Source organism: Magnolia sinica, chromosome 13, assembly GCF_029962835.1.
Source record: "Magnolia sinica isolate HGM2019 chromosome 13, MsV1, whole genome shotgun sequence".
Lineage (NCBI taxonomy): Eukaryota > Viridiplantae > Streptophyta > Magnoliopsida > Magnoliales > Magnoliaceae > Magnolia > Magnolia sinica.
Genome location: NC_080585.1, coordinates 36,751,202 through 36,770,704, shown reverse-complemented (window position 1 = coordinate 36,770,704; position 19,503 = coordinate 36,751,202). Strand labels below are relative to the sequence as shown.

The 19,503-nt window shown below is 41.0% G+C and overlaps 1 protein-coding gene across 1 annotated transcript; it reads left to right on the top strand.

The window, feature by feature from the left end:
* Positions 1–535: 535 nt before the first annotated feature.
* Positions 536–2,669, top strand: LOC131223590 (gibberellin 20 oxidase 1-D-like). Its single transcript, XM_058219024.1, has 3 exons — positions 536–1,275; positions 1,719–2,040; positions 2,161–2,669. Exons 1-3 carry the CDS (start codon positions 683–685, stop codon positions 2,530–2,532), a joined length of 1,287 nt encoding a protein of 428 aa, XP_058075007.1. The 5' UTR covers positions 536–682; the 3' UTR covers positions 2,533–2,669.
* The last annotated feature ends 16,834 nt before the right edge of the window (positions 2,670–19,503 follow it).

Genomic DNA, 19,503 nt, shown 5'->3' with positions numbered 1-19,503 from the left:
AATAATTATTTATCCATAGCCACCCATTTCCCAACCTATCGATGGGATTCTTAGCACTCTACGATAACCCTAGTGATGGGCCATAATAAAATGATATTGACCGTCCATTTATATCCTATTGATCGGATAATTTGAACCTTCCAATAGGTGTGATTTTTAAATGGTATCTTTTAAAATGCAATCCAAAGACGAAGGACAGTCCAGATCGGCCGATTAGACCGTGTAAGCATCCTATGAGTCTAATTTCTACATGTAGGCCTTTAAAATGCACGACAAATCTAAATGACAGTCCGGATTAGCCAATTAGACGACGTAAGTGTAAGTGTCTGATGAGTTTGAATTTTAAATGGTGGCCATTAAAATGAATGCCTAAGCCAATGGACAGCTTGGATTGACTGATTAAACAATGTAAACGTTCTGATACAAGTAGAAGTATTATAACTTAAAACTAGTCTGCTAGAGCACTGGATCTTTTCTTACATATATAGATAGGGGAAGTTCCCGTTCCGTCCACCAGATATGACGACCAGGTGAATCCACAAGATTCCGATTTTTGTTTTCCGACTTCCCCAAGGGTCGGCCTTGGCTTTTCTCTTCCCACACTCTCCAACTTCTATCTCTATCTGTCTCTCTCTCTCTATTCACACCTTTTCTCTAAGTAACTACTTCATTTCTCAACTACATGGCCATCATGGACTGCATTTCTAGTGCACCCATTCCTTCACCATCTCCACCCTCCAAAAAAGATGAAGACTGCAGTGGACCACACCACAACCATGATCAACCTCTCATCTTCGATGCAGCCCGACTTCGCTACGAAACCAACATACCCGTCCAATTCATTTGGCCTGAAGAAGAGAAGCCGTCTCTCAAAGCTGAAGAACTACTCGTTCCACTCATCGATCTCCAATGCTTCCTTGGAGAGTCCTCTGACGAAGCAGTCAGACTAGCCGGAGAAGCGTGTCGGAAACATGGATTCTTTCAAGTCATCAACCATGGCGTTGATGCTCGCCTCATCAACGAGGCTCACCGCTGCGTAGACTACTTCTTCACAATGCCGCTCACCGAGAAAATGAGAGCTCAAAGAAAACCCGGAGAGAGTTGTGGGTATGCCAGCAGCTTCACTGGCAGATTCTCCTCCAAATTACCATGGAAAGAGACCCTATCTTTCCAATACTCCCCTTCGCCGCAAGACGACCTTCAATTTCATAACGGAAGACCAGTAGTCGAGGACTACTTCATCAATGTCTTGGGTGATTCTTTCCATCCATTTGGGTTAGTAGAATAAAATCCACTTAAATTTTATCTTTCATTATCTTCATTAACCACTTCATGTATTCTTCTACAAAGTAGAATAGTTTTTTTTTCTTTATGAATCGATGCGATGCAGAGTTGAATCTTAACCTACATAGTAAAATAGTACTTAGATGACTGCTTACTTCATCGACCTCTTGGGTTATTCTTTCCATTCATTTTTGTTAGTAGAATAAAACTCACTTATCTTTTATCTTTTATTATCTTTATTAACTACTTCATGTAGTCTTTTACATAGTAGAATAATATTATTTTTTTTAATGAATCGATGCGACACAGAGCTGAATCTCAAATCACATAGTAGAATAGTACTTAGATTGTTGCTTATTCTTCTCAATTCACATAGTAGAACAGTACTTAGATTGTTGCTTATTCAACTATAGTTTTCTTTCATTTCATTGCAGTGTGGTATACCAACAGTACTGTGACGCGATGTCTAGTCTTTCTCTTCGGATCATGGAGCTTCTTGGATTGAGTCTTGGAGTGGGCCGGATGCATTTCAGAGACTTCTTTCAAGGGAATGACTCGATAATGAGACTTAACTACTACCCACCATGCCAGAAACCAGATCTCACTCTTGGAACCGGACCGCACTGTGACCCCACCTCTTTAACCATTCTCCACCAGGACTCAGTCGGTGGTCTACAGGTCTTCGTTGATGATGAATGGCGGTCTATAAGCCCAAGAACAGATGCTTTCGTCATCAACATCGGCGATACCTTCATGGTATGTATTTGTTATAGTATATTAGTATAATTCTCCATGATTATATACTAGAATACTCTCAATTACATGTATTTCTTGAAGAAGAGTGGGATTGGATTGAATTTTTGTTTGTTGGGTCAGGCGCTATCGAATGGGAGATTCAAGAGCTGCTTACACAGAGCGGTTGTGAATAACGAGACGCCGAGAAAATCTCTAGCTTTCTTCCTATGTCCTGAGATGGAGAAGGTGGTGAATCCGCCGAGTAGGCTTGTGGATGGGCAGCACCCAAGGAAGTACCCGGACTTCACATGGTCGGCTCTGCTTGACTTCACACAGAAGCATTACAGAGCAGATATGAAGACGTTGGACGCATTCTCCAAATGGCTTCTTGAAAATCAAACATCCACAACTACAACCACACCGGAGAGTGCTACTACAGCGACAACTACAGCCATCCCCATCAGCTCTTCTTTCTGTCGTGGTCTTCAGAAAACGACCGGAGGGAACGAGTGAGAATAAACATCCGAGTAGCAACCGGGACAAAAAACAAGGGCTGGGATCAATCCAAAAGAGTAGCTGTCAGTGATAGAGAAAGGTGGATTTGAAAAGGAGAGGAAAGATTTCAAGAAGAAAGAAATAAGAGAGAGAAAGAAAGAAATAAGAGAGAGAGAGAGAGAGAGAGAGAGAGAGAGAGAGAGAGAGATCGAGTAAGGTTGTAATCGGTGCAAGGAATAACGGGGAAGATATAAAAAAAAGTAGTCCAGCAAAGCACAGGAGTTTTTTTTTTTTTTTTTTTAAACAAAGAGTTGCGTGGCAGTGGTACCGGTTGGTCCGGTACCACCCTAAGCTTACAGTGCCACCAGCCAGATGTGGGACCCACGTCATGTATTTATCACATCCAATCCGTCCATCTGTGTGTCTCCTCACGTTATTAGCCCCCCCAAGAACTGAAAATCTGCTAGATCCAAAATTCGAGCATGTTGAAAGGAGATGCCACCGTTGTTCAAACTGGGCCCACCTAAGTTGTAGAACAGCCTTTTTCTTTGTCATAACCGTTCTTCCGTGGCAGATGAAGGATCTGGACGGGCTAGATTCTCTGTAAAAAATACGTATATATATAGTGGTCCCCAAAGGGTGGACATCCCCTCTAAAATTGCTCCATATTTTGTGGTCCACTGAATCTTACTTTCAGATGATTTTTAAAACCCAAAAGTAATTTTAAACGAAAAATCTGATGGACGGTTCGGATTTGATAAATAAATCACTTGGGTTCAATATCTTAACTGTGCCACCTTAGCTAGAAAAAAAAATTAAAAAAAGCAAGAAAAAAGAGGTGGTGAATACACGTGTACCGCATCCAAAACACTCTCTTTTCCAACAGCTCAAAAGGGGCTAATGGAGCTAAGGTGGGTCTTTGAAATACAAGCGCATAGTCTCTTGTCGCTTACCCCCTATTTGTGGGTCTTGATAATGGGATAATAATGCTAAGGGGGATTCTTCTTTTAATCTTTCCGGCCTTTATTTTTCTCTTTTTTATTATTTTTTTTAAAAATTTTATAGGCTTGTCCCACTCCGTGTCTTTTTCCCGCCAATTTTATAACATCCGATCCGTCCAAAAGGCTGGGCCCATCATGATGACCGTACATTGTGAAAACCAAGATGACCCTTTAAAGAGTTGTGGGAGACAGGTGTTATGGGTTTTTTTTTTTCTAATTATTGTGGCCCACGTGATGCTTTTTATCAGCTTGATTTTTGCGCTGGTGATATTTATGACGTTCCCAACCCTTTTGCATGGATCGGATGTTCTGTACATTTGAGACATTGGCCGAAGAAACTGGTGGTGTGGGAAACTGTGGTAAAAGTGGCAGTACGTTATCCATCGGAGGAGTTTTATACTCCGGCTGCCTATAACGCTTGATACGCAGGCACTTAAAATTTTACGTATTAAACTCAACTGAAACTGTCTGGACTGTGCAGCCCACTCAGATTGTTGAATAATCCTGACCTCTGATTCGTGGACAAGTGGAATTTGGGCCGTTGGGCATTTTCGTTTCTAAATGTCCACCCAATCCGATATTGGAATATAATAAAGTAATCTTATATATTTGGTTCATGATACTCTGAACTCGTTAGCGTAATTTAAACGGTTTAAATGCCACGTGTGCAAGTTATCAATAATTTCTATGTGCCTGTGTATCATCTATGACCCCTCTTCCAGACCATCCAACTTTCACTCCTTCAAGAAATGAAACGAATCAGATTCGGTAGTGACCCCTTCATCTGGTCGGTTCTGTGGGTCCCACCATAATGTATGTATTTTAATCCAAAAAATGAGGCATAGTTGAATCTCAGGTGGACCACATCACATGAGACAACAGTGATTGAACGCCCACCATTAAAAACTTCCTAGCACTTAATGTAACGTTTATTTTCCATCCAACCTGTTTGTAAGGTCAAGAAGACATAGATGCAGTGAAAATACAAATATCAGCTTGGTCTAAAACTTTTGTGGACCCCAAGAAGTTCTTATCAGTGGGTGTCAATCAGCACTCTTTCCTATGGTGTGGTCCACCTGAAATTTGGGTCTGCCTAATTTTTGGTCTACTTTCATAAAATTAGCTGAAAAAATAGATGGACGGAATGGATAGAACAATACATCATTGTAGGGCTACAGAACACCGACCAGTACCGACCCAAGTGGTCAGTGCCGAATCCGAGAAATGCAGTGTCTTGTAAGCGAAGCAGTCTGACACGCGTACATGCGGCGCACGTGTGTTGGAATGGGAACGATCGTCAGCCGATTATTCCTGCACAAAATAAGATGATGAGGTGCTCCACATGTCCACGGTCATTGGGAATGAGATTGGTTTTGTCTACGTGGAAAGTGGCGAGTCACCAACGCCAGCAGGTGTCGTCTCATGGGACCCACGTGTAAAGCAACCATCATGTGTTCGTTGATCTGTATGATCTATGATCCAATAATACGCTGAATAATGATCTAGACCATTTATTTATTGAGTTGCCTACAACTAATAAAAGATTTGCTTTTAGTGGTCCACTTTCAACTACACGCATATCATTCATCCATTCGGTGTAGTTGTCTCATTGTGTCTCATTGTTGGGAAGACACAGGTGGTTCTTATCATTCCACCATGTTTATGGCGGGATCTCGCCTGGGAATATTACTATTTTAGGTTAGGTAGCTATGTCATACACTAGCACAAGGTGACACTTGATAGACTGGTGTTTTTATTTTAGACACCTACGATGCATTAACAACAATTAGATTAGCTAAATTATGGAACGTGAGTACTTACACTCCTTCACGTTTTGTTTGGTCCACCTTCAACATCCATCACTGATCATGTAGAGCCCACATCCATCGTGTGGGCCTCACCTTTTATATGAGCTGTTCATCATATGGGGCCTACTTTGATATAGGTCATTCAACATATGGGGCCACCTTTAATATCCATCACCCATCATGTGGAGCTCACCTTTGATGTAGAGTGTCCATCATGTAGGCCCCACCTTCAATGTGGGTCCATCATGTGTTGCTCACCTTGGATGTGGGCCATTCATTATTGGAGGCCAACCTTTCATTTAGACTGCCCATTATGTGGGGTGCACTTTAACGTGGGCCATCCATCATGTGGGCTCACCATCAACCATTGATGTAGATTGTTTATCATGAGGGTCTTACCTTTGAAGTGGGTCATCCATTTATAGTACCCACTTAATTTATATATCAGTCATTTATCATGAAGGTTTGACTTTTGATGTGGACCATATGTTATCTTAGCGTACAAAAATATAACTCATCCATTATATGGGGTCCACCTTTAATATGAACCATCCATTGTGTCGGCCCTACCTTTAATGTGGACCGTTCATTACGTGGGCCACCTATAACATTGATCATCCATTACATGGAGGGGTAAGGGAAGGAAAAGTTAAAAACCATAAAGATAAGTAACTTTTATCATACAAGTTACTTTTATAATGGTATTTATCAAACTAACTTAGGATAAGTAATTAACTTATAAGCAGGAGAGGTTACTTATTGGGTGGCATTCAAGGGGGCCCTAAATGATATTCCCAAGTTGTTGGATGATCTATAATACTAAACTATGGACATTTTTTGGTTGAAATGGGTTAATTGTATACTTTTCATTTTCAACATTTTAGTTAATGTTCATCCATCGGATGGTTAGATAATAGGTGTGCATATGGGCCAGCTCAGTCCGATTCTGAGGTGAAATTGGAACCGAATTATTACTAATAGTTTTAGGATAACCGGAACCGGAACCAGACTGTTAGCATCCTAGAACCAAACCGGAACCGGACCGTTAAAACCGATTTTGATTCTGAATTGGTTCCACAGTTTTTGGAGAGAGAACCAGCAAGAGAGAATCAACGAGAGACAGAGAGAGAGAGAGAGAGAGAGAGAGAGAGAGAGAGAGAGATCGGGGGTAGTTGCAGTAAGGTCGGCGTGAATATGTGAAGGGTATTAAGTTTTTTTTTTAATTTTAAATATAGGTTTGGTTCCGGGTTCGAATCCATGGTTTAGTTCTATGAATCGATTCACAGTTCGGTTCTACATACCCTCAAATCGAGAACCGAACAGAACTAAACGAATCTTTGATTTTTGGAACCGAAACCGATACACTTTAGAATCAGACCAAACCGTACGGCTTGGTCGGTTCCAGTCCAGTTCCACAGTTCGATGTGCACCCCTATTAGATAATCAAATAAGCCCCTTTTTTATTTAATACATGCCACATTTAAGCTAAAACCCATAATTCAAATAGTTACTTTAAGGGCTCATTTGATGGTATGAGTTACTTTTTCTACTTACAACAATAGATAACTAGCTTATCTCATATAGGTAAGTTTGGCTTTAAGTAACTTTTTTTTTTAAAACTTAAAAGTACTATACTTTGATTAATTTTTTTTTAGCTCTTTTACTTTTCATAAGTTGTTGAAGAGAGGCAGAGAAGAGTTTAAAGAGAGAAGAAGTTGATAAGTTGTTTACTAAACCTACTTATTTTCTTAATAAATAAAAAATAAGATAAGTAACTTATGGTATAAGTAACTTAAGATTTAAAAGAGCCTTAAATTATTTATACTAGCGGGAAGAGAGAGATGAAGAGAAAAAGGGTGCAAGTCATGCCTTAGGAAAGAGGTTGGTTGAGAGGGAAATGGTTGGTTGCAGGCTACATATAGCAGGCACGGATACTCCTAAGTGATGAAAACATCAAATTTCTTAAATACCATCTCCTTCATTCGTCTGAAAGAACTAGCAATATCTTTTTTAAAAGACCATGGATGATAAAATTAGATATCCATAGCTACTCACATTATATAGTAGAGATTTTAAGCATGAAAATTTTAAGAGACTGCATATCAACAGTCACACTACCAAGAGTATCAAAACTCCCCTTCATGTTGATCAGTACTAATTCAAAACACGATAGGCAAAATGAGCTCATTGCAGATTGATGCAATACCCAAGTTTTATGTAAATGCCGGAGTTTGAAGTCATGTCATTTTACAAATGAAGAACACCAAAAGGGAGGGTTAGACATAAATGTCTAGCATTGGTGCATGCATAATTGTGTCATTCACCACCGACATGACTATATTAGGTTGTTTCGGGCTGATATAGCCCCGTTGTTCATGGGCAATGCTAATAGCATCAAGCTAGACATCGGTGCTAAAACTCAATGACTTCACTCTGCAAAGTCCAAGTTGCTTGCTTTGGAGGTGCGCGCACACACACACACCAAATGTTCAGCTACGCTTTTTTGAGAATTCATTATTAGTGATGTGACACCAAATGCTCAACTGCACTTTTTTTTAGAACTCATTATACGTGATGTGACTCCAAAATTTGAACGATCCATGTGAAGTAGCACCTCATGAAACCCCTCGAGCCCAATTTTTAATTTGATCTAAAACTTTAATAGGTCATGAAAAATGAAAATAGTTCTCCCTTGATTTTAGATCAAGGTGAAAATTCGTCCCTTGGAGATTTATGGGATTATTCCTCATCACATGGACCATTTGGATTAAACGCCCATGACACGTGTACAAAGGTGTGCATGCTCTCTCTCTCTCTCTCTCTCTCTCTCTCTCTCTCTCTCTCTCTCTCTCTCTCTCTCTCTCTATATATATATATATATATATATATATATAAAAATGCTCACCTACACACCTTACATGAGCACCTGTGCACACCTTTACACATGTATCATGGGAATGGAATTTGAATAGTCAATGTGACGTGGCACCCACGAAACTCTATGGGCTCAATTTCTAGCCTAATCCAAAACTCTAGTGAGCCATAACATAAAACTTTAAGACTTGACTCGAAAATTAATTGAGTCGCTATGATTCAATGGGAATCATGGAGTCATGACGAAGACATGGTCTAATAAACATGATTGGAAACGAGTCATTTTTTTTAAAAAGCTCTTTTTTCAATAAAAAGTAAGAAAGGAGATTTGAACACCATCCTTTTAATAAAAGTAAGAAAAGAGATTTGAACCGGAGGTAAAAAAAGAAACAATGTTTCCGACCATACATTATACCTTGCAACTACCACTACTTTTATATTTTATCCATATATAACTATTGAAATGTTTATAAAAATATGAGTTGGGTTTCAATAATTGGCCCCACTTTCATGGGGACGTTAGTAATGTTCCCGTATCTTTATAATGACAAGTAGAATGCCCAATCATCAATCAGAACGGTTCATTCGATGGTCCCATTGAGAGCAAGCAATAGCACGAGAATCACGCCGAATGAATAGTCATAATAATGAGTGCGGTTTATTTATTACAATCAACTAGCTTTATAAGTTATAAATCACATGGCTACAATCATTAAACAAAAGTGCTACTCTGGAATCATAAGCAATAAAAAGTAGATTTGTTTGTATGGATGATTACAATGATGATTGGACCTATTTTATTTATCTACTCAATCTTGACCATTTATTTTCCGTGCTATTGTTTCGATGCTTGGATCATTTGGTAGGCTTTTTAATATTATTATATATTTTAATTTTTCGATTGTATGAAAGATTGAATGTGTTACTTTAATGATTTGGTGTCCCATCAAGGTGGGGACCTTAGCCAAACTCATATTAATTAATTATCATATATAAAATGAGCAAGTAAAAACTCATCGAGTCAACTCGCTGAGTCATTTATGATTAATTAATTATCATATATAAAATGAGTCAAGTAAAATCTCATTGAGTCAACTCATGGAGTTATCTATGATTAGTTAATTATCATATATAAATTGAGTCAAGTAAAAACTCATTGAGTCAACTCACTAAGTCATCTATGATTTAAACCTTGGATATTAGACAAGTGTGGTGAGCTTGCACGTGGGAGAGATGTGGAGAGAGGAAGGAATATATGGCACTTGTCCTAGTGTGTGTCCTGAGATGTGGCAACATTCTTCGGATGATATCTTTAAAAAAAAAGGTGGGCCACAAAGCGACGGAAGTGGGCCACATGTGGAAGGCCCCTCCAAAGCACGAGCTCCTACCACACCGTCCATCGCAACGGACAAACGACTGCTCTCGTTACCTTTTCCATCCCTCGCGACTCGCTTCCAAAAACTCGCGTCACATGGGAACATTTGTTTTTGTTTCCTTTTGTTTCCTCGAGGCAGCTACCCGACACGCTCTAGCTCCCTAAAACGGACGAGAGTTTGCTGTGACCCACAGTTCCGTGGGGCCCACCGTGATGTACTTGTGAAATCCACTCCGTTCATCGGTTTCTTTAGATCACTTTAGTTTGCGATCTTAAAATTGAGATAGATCCAAGAGTCAAGTGGGCCCCACCATAGGAAACAGTGGAGAAAGAAACGACTACCGTTGAAACGTTATTGGAGCTGACTGCGATGTTTATATGCCATCCAAACCGTTCATAAGGTGGCTCCCATTAGGATGGAGGGAAAATTTAAAATCAGCCAGAAAAATTATGTGGGCCCATGAAAGTTTTTTAATAGTAGGCGTTCAATTTCTATTACTTCTCGTCGTGTAGCCCATTTCATTCATCCTTTGCTACCCCCACCAGCACCTAGCTAGAGATGAAAAAGGTCCTGTCAGGGGCTCTATTAGGCCCACCTTGATGAATGCGTTTTATCCAAGCTGTCTATCCATTTTTAAAGTACAGTTTTAGGGCATGATCCAAAAGAAGAGGTAGATTGAAGTCTTGAGTATACCACACCACATGAAGCGGTGGTGATAATCATCCCCACTGTTGAAACATTCCCAGGGCCCACCGTGATGTTTATTTTCCATCCAACCTGTCAATAAGGTCACTTAGACCTGAATGAAGCGAAAACATAAATATCAGCTTCATCCAAAACTTCTGTATCCCCCAAGAGGTTTTCAGCGGTAGGCATTCAATCCCCACTGTTTCCTGTGGTGTGGTCCATTTGAGCATTCGATCTGTCTCATTTTTGGGACCAACATCTAAAATGGTTTTTCAAAATGTATGGACAGCGTGGATAAAACACATACATTACGGTGGGCCCCACAGATCCCCTGACAGTACGATCCGTCTCTAGCTAGGTCCTGGGGGAGTAGTGCTCAATCCCCACCGGATGCCGACATGAGCTGGCCAAACTCATGGACAGAGTGGATTTCATGCTAACGTTGTGGTGGGCCCTTCTGATCTTTGGGTTATGGGAAACCGGTGTCCTCTTGCGTGAGTTCTGTACGGACATACGGAGGGCATTATATTTGCTGACATGGACAGAACGATTTCACGTGGATCAGATCCACCCCGTGCATCAGGTGGATCACCCTATGTTTGACATGAGCCCCAAAAATCAGATCTATTCAAGACACAGGTGGGCCACACCATGGGAATCAGTTCAAATAGATGTCGCACTGATAGAATCGAGCAAAATGGGTCCACTGTCTTGTTTACATACCATCTGATGCACTCCTCATGTTAGCTCTGGGGACCATTTAAAAGTTGGTGGTAGCTCACCTCCCCACCCAGGTGGACCACCGATTTAGAGCTATCCGGACCATCCATATTGTGGGCCCAGTTTTGGATGGAGCATATATCTAAATCCACACCAATCAAGGCAATCCTATCCATCTGATTGGTGTATATTAAATGGATGGTTAAACTTACCATAGTGAGTAGTCCAAAGCACAAGCAAAAAATAAGTTATTATTATCTACTTAGCCGTCAGTCATTTGGACTATCTGGATTGCCGCACAGCCATACCTTTTCTAAGTTTGAAGCGTCACCGAACGGCCCTTACCATGGCCCCACCTTGATTTATGTATTCTATATCCATGCTGTCCATCTGTTTTTTTCATATCATTTTAGAATATGTGGACAAATATAAATCAGATCCAAATCTCAGGTGGACCGTAATATAGTAAACAGTAATGATCGAAAGTCTTACCATTAAAGGGCCCACCCTATGTTTTATTAATTTTTATTTTCCATCCAACCTGTTGATGGAGTGGGATGCAGGGGAAAAAACTAATATCACCTTGATCCAAAACTTTTGTTGCTATTTTAAATTGTTAATGGTCAGTGGCCACTGTTTGGTATGATATGGTCTACCTAGAAAAACGGATGGATGGTGTGGATATAGAATATATGCATTAAGGTGGGTCCCACGATGAGGGCCACACCGTCCTGGGTACGGCCGGGGCTGTACCTAATCTATCCCCCACCACAGCGGTGCAAACTGAAGCGGATTGGCTGATGTACCGCACAGCAGCTGTATAGGTGGTGTATTGACGTCAGCAAGTTCTGTGGGTCCCATCATGAGGTATGTGTTATATCAAAACCGTCCATCCATTTGATAAGCTCGTATTATGTCTTGAGCCAAAATATAAGAAAGATCATTGGACCACACATCAAAAAGAAGTGGGGGATTAAACGCCTACCCTTGAAACCCTTGTAGGGTCACAGAAGTTTAGGATCAATATCAAATTTGTTTTTCCTCTTCATCCATGTATGTGTAACTTTATTAACAGATTGGATGGAAAATGAACGTTATTATAGACCTACGAATTTTTTACGGTGAAAATCATCATCCTCGCTGCTATTTTTAGTGTGATATATTTGAGTTTTGGACATGATTCATTTTTTGTATAATACTCTAAAATGATCTCGAAAAATGGATGAACGGTGTGGATATAATAAATATATCATTTTTGGGCCCCATGTAACTTTGATCTCCTTTGAACCGTTCGTACAACTCGGCGCTCGAGGAGCGTCGGCGCTCGTCTTCGAGCGACACGTATATACACCAGCTATAAAGCTGATGTGTGGTACACCAGCCAATCCGCTTCCGGTGCAAACGGCCGGAATCGGGTACAACACCTGTTGCCGGAAATAAAAATTTAGAAAAAAATAGAAGCCCGGGCAACGGAAACGGATTGGCTACTCTCCTTGCCACCAGCCAGGTGGCTGATGGTTGGTGCTCTGTGGGCCCTACCATGATGTATGTGTTTCATCCATTACATTTATCCATTTTTATAGATCATTCTAGGGCTTGAACACAAAAAATATAGGGATATAAATCTCAGGTAGACCACACCACGGGAAAATAATAGTGATTGCATATCCATCATTAAAATCCTCCTGAGGCCACTGTACTGTTTATTTGACATCCAGTCTTTTGATTAGGTCATACAGGCCCAGATGAAGGGAAAAAATAAAAATCAGCTTGATCCAAAACTTTTATGGCCCCCAAAATATTTTTAATGGTCGACACTAATTCAACACTGTTTCCTGTAATGTGGTCCACTTGAGATTTTTATATAGCTCATTTTTTAATTTTATTGTATAAAATGATCTGGAAAAATAGATGGATAGCATGGATGAAACAAATACATCATGGTGGGCCCACAGAGCACCAACCACCAGCCATTCGCTGGCAGGGGGAGTAGCCGATACGTTTCCGCGGGCAACACCCGAACTCTGGGAAACGTATCGGCTACTCCCCCTGGCACCAGCCAATGGCTGGTGGTCGGTGCTATGTGGGCCCCACCATGATATGTGTGTTTCATCCATGCCATCCATCTGTTTTTACGGATCATTTTACAGTATGAGTGCAAAACTGAGGTATATCAAAATCTCACGTGGACCACGTTACAGGAAATAGTGTTGAATGAGGGTAGACAATTAAAAACATTTTAGGGTCCATAAAAGTTTTGGATCAAGCTGATATTTGTTTTTCCTCTTCATCTGCGCCGGTATGACCTAATCAACAGATTGGATATCAAATAAACAGTATAGTGGGCCTTAGGAGGATTTTAATGGTTGATATCCAATCACTATTGTTTTCATGTGGTGTGGTTCACCTGAGATTTATATCCATCTCATTTTTTAAATAAAGCAATAAAATGATCTTTAAAAATGGATTGACGGAATGGATGAAACACATACATCATGGTGGGGCCCACAGAGCACCGACCACCAGCTACGGAGCTGGTGTCAGGGGGAGTAGCCAATCCGTTTCCCGAACTCTGTGGGAACCACCAAGCCATGATGTTTCTGTGACGACTCTATCCGTCGGACGCGGATTTCCTTGCGCAAGGATGATGGGTGGGGCCCACGGAAATGTATGTAAGAAATCCATTCCGTCCATCCGTTTTGAGAGCTCATTTTAGAAGATGAGACAAAAAATGAGGTGCATAAAAAACTCAATTGGGTCACACGAGAGGAAAAATTGGGAAAATAAATTCCTACCATTGAAACCTTCCTGGGCTCCACCTTGATGTTTATATGCCATCCAAACCGTTTATAAGGTCATTCCCAATGCGATGAAGTAAATAAATAAATAAATAATCAGAAATATATCCTGATAGAAAACTTTTATGGGGATAAGAATGCTTCAACGGTGCTCACCGAATTTCCACTATATCTTCTCGAGTGGTACACTTGAGTGTTGGATACACCTCATCTTTTTTATAAAACTTACTAGCATAATCTCTCAAAACGGATGGACGGAGTGGATTTCTCAAAATATCTCTTTGACCCCCCACCCGGCATCCTTGCGCAGGAACTTCCTGTCCGTCCATTGGTTAATCCACCTGGATTTGATTGCGTAGTGTAGCACACAACACCTTACGTCAGTACTGGTGGGTGCTATAAAAGCTCTGTGGGCCCCACCACGATGCATGTGTTTTATCCACGGCGTCCATCCGTTTTTCCATTATTTTAGAATATAATCCAAAAAATGAGGCCCAATAGCAGGTAGACCACACTATACAAAAGAGTGGTGATGTAACGCTTACGAACTCATTGGGAGCTACAAAAGCTTTGGACCAAGTTGATATTTTTAATTTTTTATTTTCCTTTCATCTGTCATCTAGCCGGCCTTATCTACTAAACAGGTTGGATGGCAAATAAACATTACATTGGCCCTCCGCTATGAAGTTTTAGTGGATGGTTGAAAATAAAATGTTTCAATGGTTAATATTTAGTGGGGGTGGTTAACAGTGAACTGTGAACGGATAGTGGGTTTACTAACAAGCTAACAAAATAAAAATAAAAATGGTCAATATTTAATGAACATGGCCCATTAATCAGAGGTCAGAATAGTTCCATCAACTTGATTTTTGGACAATGACCCATTCAAAATGGGTGGTAGAGTTGGGCATCCAGTTGAATTGGACCGAGTTAGGGCTAACTCAACTCGATTTGGTTTTGGAAAAGGACTGACCCAAACTCAATCTGAGTAGATACCGAGTTCGACATGCCTGACTTGATCTAAGTCCAGGTCTAGGTTGGACTGATCCGAACCGAGTCTGACCTGGTCAGAAATACCGAGTCCGATCGAGTTGGCATCGAGTCAGATCAAGTCACCTAGCTGGGTTACTGGGCAAGGCCACAAGGGCTTAGGCTCAAATGCTTGACTTGAGGGTTGAGCCCAAACTTAAAAAATGGATCCTTGGGAATTATGGTTTTGGTTTAGGGATTAGGGTTAGGTTTTAGCTCGATTGCACCCAAGTCAGGCCGGATGCACCACAGTAAGCCCAACCGCATCGTACTCGAGCCAGGCTAGGTGGGACGCGCCATAGGTCCACAGTGAGCCCGACCTCACCGCACCTGAGCCATGCCATGCGCACCACATCGACACCAGCCGTACCATACTACTTGAGCCAGGCTAGGCATGATGCATCATAAGCCCACGGGACCACAACGACCCTGGCCGTATGCTTACACCACACCCGAGCTAGCCTAGACACACCACAACGAACCCAGGCCGCTCCAGAGTTAGCTCAGACACATCACAGCGGGCCCATGCCGCTCCAAAGCCAACCCGGGCATACTCAAGCAATCTATTTGAGATATTATGATGATTTATTTATCGAGTCAGATTGTTGCTAGAGCCGGGAGGAAGTGGAGATGAGAGAGAGAGAGAGTCGAGGAGGAGCTCGAATGAGCTTGGCCGGATGGGTCGATCTTTCGATCTAGATCGGGTTAGGTGCGGCAACCGGCAGGTAAGGTTAGGTTAGAGGGAATGATTTTTTATTTTTTATTTACATAATACCCGAAATCCGAATTGAGTCGGGTTTCAGATCAGGTCGAGTCCAACCAGATCGAGTTATCGTGTAACTCGAACTTGACTCAGTCGGGTTTCGGATCATCCTAAAGCTACTCGATCTGAACCCGACGCTGCCATTTGGTTGGGTCAATTTGGGTTTGACCGAGTCAGTTCGACTTGTGTGCACCTCTAATCGGTGGGTCCTCTAATTTTGATGGTTGAATTTGAGTTGATTTATGCACGCAGCATCAAGCTGTGCAGGAGTATCAAATAACTCCTGAAATGTTGTATATGCTGTACGAGGGTTTTGTCGAAGCGTGTTAACATGTCACACGTGAGTGAGATCGGAGCTTTCGATTTGTTTAAATCATTTTACCGTTCACGTTTACCGAGTTAAGGTGTTTTACCTGTCAGGTGGGCCACTACGTGCAAAACAAATGGATGGTCAGAAAATTTTGTTTTATCCCTCTGTTTCTTTCGCACACTATGGCCCACCTAAGAACTGAAACAATCTGATTATCAGGCACAAGACTAAAACAGTGGGGTATACCCGTGATCTTTCACAGGTGGGCCTTATTGCCACGTAATGCAGTGCTTTTACGAGCGTGTGGGCTAGCAGGGAGCGGATTAGGTAATACCGGGGTAACAGCTTAGCGAGTGAAGCGCTGACCGTGGAGCTCACCTTGATGTATTTATTGTATATCCACTCCGTCCATCTGTTTTTCCAGATCATTTTAGGGCATGGTACCAAAAATTAAGTATATAGAAATCTCAAGTGGACCGCACCATATAAAAAGTGGTCATTGAACAGCCGCCATTAAAATACTTGTAGGGCCCACCGTAATGCTTATTTTCCATCCAACCTGTTGATAAGGTCAGACGGATCTGGATGAAGGGAAAACACAAATAACAGCTTGATTCAAAAATTTGGTGGCCCACAAAAAAAATAGTGGTCATTCTCCACTATTTCCTATGGTGTGGTCCATTTATAATTTAGATAATTGTCATTTTTTGGGACCATTCTCTAAAATGAGCTGAAAAACTGATGGACGGAGTGGATATGAAATATATACATCAAGCTGGGGCCCACGGTCAGGGACTCTCCCCTGAGCCGTTGCCCCGGACTCGCATAATCCGCGCCTATGCAAACCTCGCTTCTAAAGGGGTGCGGATTGGGTACTACCTTACAGGACCTTGCCAGAGACGGTCGATCTGGCAGGTCCTCCATGGGGCCCACTGTGAAGTATATGTTTCATCCACGCCGTCCATTTGTTTTGACATATCATTTTAAGGCATGAACCTAAAAAGGAGGCAGATGGAAGGCTTGTGTGGACTACACCACCAAAAGCAGTGGTGACAATGATATCCACCGTTGAAACCTTCTTAGGGCCCACCGTAACGTTTATTTGCCATCCAACCTGCACATAAGGTCACACGGACCTAGATGAAGGGAAAACATAAATATAAGTTTGATATATAAAATAAGTAAATAAATAAAACTTCTGTAACATTTAAAGGGTTAGTGTTCAATCCCCACGGTTTCCTGCAGTGCGGTCCACTGAAACCTTCGATCTGTTTCTTTTTCAAGTTCATGCCTTAAAATAATAGTTCAAAAATGAATGCAACACGGACAAAAGATATACATCACGGTGGGCCCCACAGAGTCCCCGCCCGGATCGTCCGTCTCTAGCTAAGTCCTGGTTGTGGTGGTAGTACTCAATCCACGTCTCTTTTAGATGTGATGAAAGGGATATATGTAGAAAGATTCAAAATACAGTTTGGCGTATCGCGTGGAGCCTTGTATCCATGCCGTACATTTATGTTCGGATAGAATCAACGGATCAATTGCATTATATTATGCAAGAGCATTTGATGCTCACCTGAGCATTTATAAAGTGTAAAACCAATTACTTGCATGCCTCGTATGCATTTATTAAGAGACCCGCGTATCATTCATCACACTTTCGCCAGAGTATCAAAATTATATTCTCCTTTCCTGTGAGCCGATTCTCTTCGTGCCGAGGAGTCGGAACAAGTGGTGGACGGCTATGTAATTGTTGTACACTATTTTTAACGGTTGCAGAAGTAATCAGTTGAGAATAAACATGAATTATACTAACAAGAGAAAGATATAATATGCTAACGATTTTCAAAGATAATTGAAATGACTTTTAAGGAATCGCAGCCGGAAAGATGATAAGAAATGGAGCAATTGAGAGATATTTAAAAGCATACCAAGTGGTTGAGGGGCATCTAGAGGTGTGACTAAGAGACATCTAGCAAGGTGCGGCTGATGGAAAAGATGTAGTCAATAAGCATCTAGAAACGGCTCAAGTGGTCAAGAGGTGTCCAGAAGCAAAATGAGTGGCTGAGAAATGCTCAAAAGTGAAAAGTTGTCAAGCGGAAGAGGAATGATCAAAGGGACACATGAAGAAAGGAATGAAGGATATGGAAGGTTGACATTATAACTCCTTACCTAGCATAACCGTTGGATTGAATAAGAGAAATATATGAATGAGAGCATTAGGATAAATTTATAAATAATAGAAGAAATCAACAGAACAAGGCATCTCACACCAATCAAACCAAATCAAATCTATCAAATTTATGTTATCTCAGTCTATCCTAAGAGTAGCAATAATCCATAAGAAGTAATTCGTAGTTATAATCCAGGTCTACGTTCATATGTTGGACTTGATCTTAATCCAATATCAAGCAATTCTTTCAAGAGATATTCTAGTAGTTCCTCTTAGTGATCGATTGTGAGTTTTTTCTTTTGTCTGATTGCACCGGTATACTAAAAAGATCTTTCTTGTGAAAGGCAAACCGTAATCCACTTTTGGAAGAAGAACCCCACTATCCGATAATTGCCTGATCATTATAAAATTCTGCAAGTAGCTGAATAGGTGATCGATTTTCACAGATTCTGGTTATACATGTTCATATTGGGTTGATCCTCTTGAAATTTTGTCGGCCGGAATACTCAATATACAACGAGGAATTTAGTATATCGCCAAACAGTCATGAGTTCATGCTAAAACTTTAGGTAGATAGATGACCCGTCATGCCAAAAACATGAATCAGATGATAGCTTTCTTTGTCGAAAGAACACCTGTGATGCGTCAACAACATGATGATATTGGTTATGTCACAAATCTGGCACTAATACCCCCGGTACAACCAATACCGCAAACACTTCCTTTGCGACGGAACACACCTCCTACTCCATTATAGGAATTCGGAATCTTCCACCACCTGCTAAGTTTAAGCGACCGAAATGAGAGGTCAGAAATGTCATTTCTGTATAAGGAAACCAAGATATACCTGGGGCAACCTTTCCTTGGGAATCCACTGTATCATGGAAGACAAAACTAGATAGATCCAGAACTGCGCACCAGTGGTTGAACCACACCATCTAAATTATGACTGAATCATGCAATTGGTCCAAGAAGTAGCAGGCCAAATTCTCAGCCGAACTACCACTCTAGTCTAACATAACCCTTATCTGAAATGGATTAACAGACAGTCTCTATTGTCACAACCAAATTTGTTGGTTTTCAACTAAGACGACTGAATTCGATCAAGATGGTAGACTTTGATGTTTTTTCAACCAAGACGGTCGACTTTAATGTTTTTTTATTAAAATGATCGATTTCGACCAAGATGGCTGAGTTCAACCAAGATGACTGAAAATGACGTTTTTGTCTAGTCGAGTAGTCACATTTATTATGCCGAACAACGGATCAACATTGCTCTTACCTTTTCAACCAAATGAAAATTGACGTGGGGGCAATGTTCTACTATATTTTTGGTTGTTCCTGAAGTAGTCAGTCAAGGATACATGTTATATCAAGGAAAAAATATAACATGTTAAAGATCTTTACAGATATATAGAGCGCTTTTTACAGAATCACAACTGGCAGGATA